Source organism: Otolemur garnettii, unplaced genomic scaffold (genome assembly GCF_000181295.1).
Source record: "Otolemur garnettii isolate 467f Iridium unplaced genomic scaffold, OtoGar3 scaffold00176, whole genome shotgun sequence".
In the NCBI taxonomy this organism is placed as follows: Eukaryota; Metazoa; Chordata; class Mammalia; order Primates; family Galagidae; genus Otolemur; species Otolemur garnettii.
In genome coordinates, this window is record NW_003852571.1 from 2,539,765 (window position 1) to 2,542,927 (window position 3,163).

General features: G+C 40.0%; 1 protein-coding gene across 3 annotated transcripts in view; it reads right to left on the reverse strand.

Moving 5' to 3' along the window:
• Positions 1-3,163, reverse strand: part of PSMG2 (proteasome assembly chaperone 2) — a 25,868-nt gene that overhangs the window by 9,751 nt on the left and 12,954 nt on the right. For all 3 annotated transcript variants that reach the window (XM_023519464.1, XM_023519466.1, XM_023519465.1), the window contains exon 4: positions 255-373. In XM_023519464.1, coding sequence (XP_023375232.1) covers positions 255-373 — 119 coding nt within the window. The remainder of the gene's footprint in view (positions 1-254; positions 374-3,163) is intronic.

Consider the following 3,163-nt stretch of genomic DNA (forward strand, 5'->3'; position numbering starts at 1 on the left):
CCTCTTGAGCCAGAGGTGCCGAGCCTAAATTATCTTTCTTTAAACAAAAACCTTCCTTGTGTTCCAACCTCATAGGAGCTAAAAGGAGCTCCATAACTGTATTTCCTCCCGTTTCCTGATTTTCATCTTCCTCTAAGTTCCAGTGAGGAGAGGTAAGGCTATACATGGCTTTCAATATTTTTTTTACTTTTCAATAGAGAAATTATCATAGTATAAACCATAACAAAAATAACTTTTCAAAGACAAGAACATACCTACGAAGCTGTAGATCATTACGGTGATATGAATGACTGCTTGAAAGAACTATAACTGCTGCAAAGCAACTACTTTTCACCCAGGAAAGTAGTTTTTCACAGAATGACTTTGATTTGTGCTTTGTATAGCATTGAGGGAATAAAAACAAAACCAAAAGGTTAGTCTTAAGAATAATAAGAATATTCTGTGTAATATTTTATTGATGTGCTAATGATATATAATTTATATACACTGAAATTAGTATTTTTAGGTCCATTTACTATCCCTAAACTGAAGCTTAAAGATAGAGAACTATGAACTATTTAACATGTGCACATTACCTTTACAATTAAGAAATTAATTATAAGGAATCTGGAATCTAGATTTCAAAAAAATTCTATTCTGACAAAAGAAAATTTCCCAGTTCTCTACTTAAGTAGTCTATTGTTACTTAACAACTATCACATGGTTATCTATGAGGCATTTTTGCCAGAAATTTCTGACTTGACTCTGATCATGAGGAAATAATCAGATGAATGCAGAATGCTCAACATCTGGCTTTGACTCCTCAAAGGAGTTAATACTGTGAAGAACATAAATGCAAAGGCTAGTTCTACTTTGATGGATACCAACTAAAAAAGATGTAGCAACCAATGCAACACGTGAACCAGGCCAGGATCCACAACTGGGCCATTTGGGAGACAACTAGGGAAACTTGAACATGCAGGGCAACACTACTCAATTAATTAAATGTTGATTTTCTTGAGTATGGAAATGGTGTGGTGGCTATGAAGGAGGATGTCTTTGTTCTTTTTTCTTTTTTGAAACATAGTCTCACTATGTTGCCCTCAGTAGGGTGCTGTGACATCATAGCTCACAGCAACCTCAAACTCTTGGGCTCAAGTGATTCTCCTGCCTCAGCCTCCCAAGTAGCTGGGACTACAGGTGCCCACCACAATGCCCAGCTATTTTTTGGTTGCAGTTGTCACTGTTGTTTTAGCTGACTTGGGCCGGGTATAAACTCGCCAGACTCAGTGTATGTGGCCCGCACCCTACTCACTGAGCTACAGGTACTACCCAATTTTCTTGAGATGTGTACTACATTATCTAGGGGTGACATCTGATGTTGCTGGCCTAGGTCTGGGTTGTTTGGCAGAAGGAAACACGTGTGTGTGTGTGTGTGTGTGCTTGCACGCACGTGTGCACGAAGAGAAATCAAGTTCGTGTGGCAAGATGTTCAGTTGATGAATCTGGAGTGTGGGTTAAATTTTAAGGGGCAAACCCACATTAGGGATATTCTTTAGATATTAATAAAATTATTCAATAAAAATTAAAATGTAAGAAATAGCTAACTTTTTAAAATAAGAGAGCCAGCCTCGGCAACACAGTGATACCTTATCTTCATAAGAAATTGAAAATTAGCTAGGTGTGGAGGCGTGTGTCTTTGGTCCCAGTTACTTGGGAGGCCGAGTCAGAAGGATCACTTGAGCCCAGGAGTTTGAGGGTGCTGTGAACTATGACAATGCCACTGCACTACAGCCTGGGTCACAGAGTGAGACCCTATCTCTTTAAAAAAAAAAAGGAGGGGAGGAAGGAGTCTGATATAGAGGTTAAGAGTGGTTCTGGGTTCAGGCTGCCTGGGGTTACAGTGCTGGCTTCACCTCCTAAGGAGTGTACGTCTCAGGTAAATTGAGCACCTTTCTGTGCTTCAGTTTTTTCATTTGAAAAATGAGGATAATGTTAGTACCTGCCTCACAGGATTGCTGTAAGGATTAAGCAAAAAGGAATATAACTTGTAACAGTATCAGTGTAAATAATCAATGTTCAGGCTCAGTGCCTGTAGTCCCAGCTACTTGGGCGGCTAAGACAAGAGAACTGCTTAAGTCCAGGAGTTGGAGGTTGCTGTGAGCTGTGATGCTACAGCACTCTACCCAGGGCAACAGCTTGAGGCTCTGTCTCAAAAATAAAAAAATCAATGCTCAATATTTGTTTTGCTACTTTTAGATTATTTAGGAGTTAAATAACTTTTTTTTTTTGGAGACAGTCTCACTTTGTTGCCCTTGGTAGAGTGCCATATCACAACTCACAGCAACCTCAAACTCTTGGGCTCAAGTAATCCTCTTGCTTTAGCCTTCCAAGTAGCTGGGACTATAGGCATCTGCACAGTGCCTGGCTCTTTTTAGAGATGGGGTTTTGCTCTGGCTCAGGCTGGTCTTGAACCTGTGAGCTCGGGCAATCCACCCACCTCAACCTCCCAGAATGCTAGGATTACAGGTGTGAGCCACTGCGCCCGGCCTAGGAGTTAAATAACTTCTTAACCTACACTGATTAGGAAAAAATGTTAGCAACTCTGACTGCAAAATTCTGGGTATGTAAATATTGTTAACTGAAGGAGTGATTCTAATATAAACATTAAAAATAATCCTAGCAGTATGTGATAGCTTCAAACTGGAAAAAAATCAAATATATCCAAGTATGATGGATATGTTTGGCTTATTTATACAACAGAATACCACACAGAAGAGAGGAGAGGAGCCACTGGCAACAAGGTGGAGGAGCCTCACACACAGACCTCCACAGACCACACCCACATAACAGTGACTAGGGCGCAGCATGGGAGGTCCAGAATGCCAACGGTATTGTTTCTTGATCTGTAGGCTGCTGGAAAATTTACTCTATGAAAATTCACCAAGCTGTATATATGTTACTCCATGTATGTTGTATTTCAAGAAAAAGTTAAAATAAAAGGTACTATGCAGTTCATCATGTCAGTAAAACCTCGTATTTCTGACCACCTGTACGGATGGCATCTTCGGTCATTCCAAATAATCTATCCAACAAATACAACAGACTCTCCAGGGCTGACCACCTCCCTACAATGACTACCTCCATAAATTTTTTTTTTTTTTTTTTTTTTTGAGACGGAGCC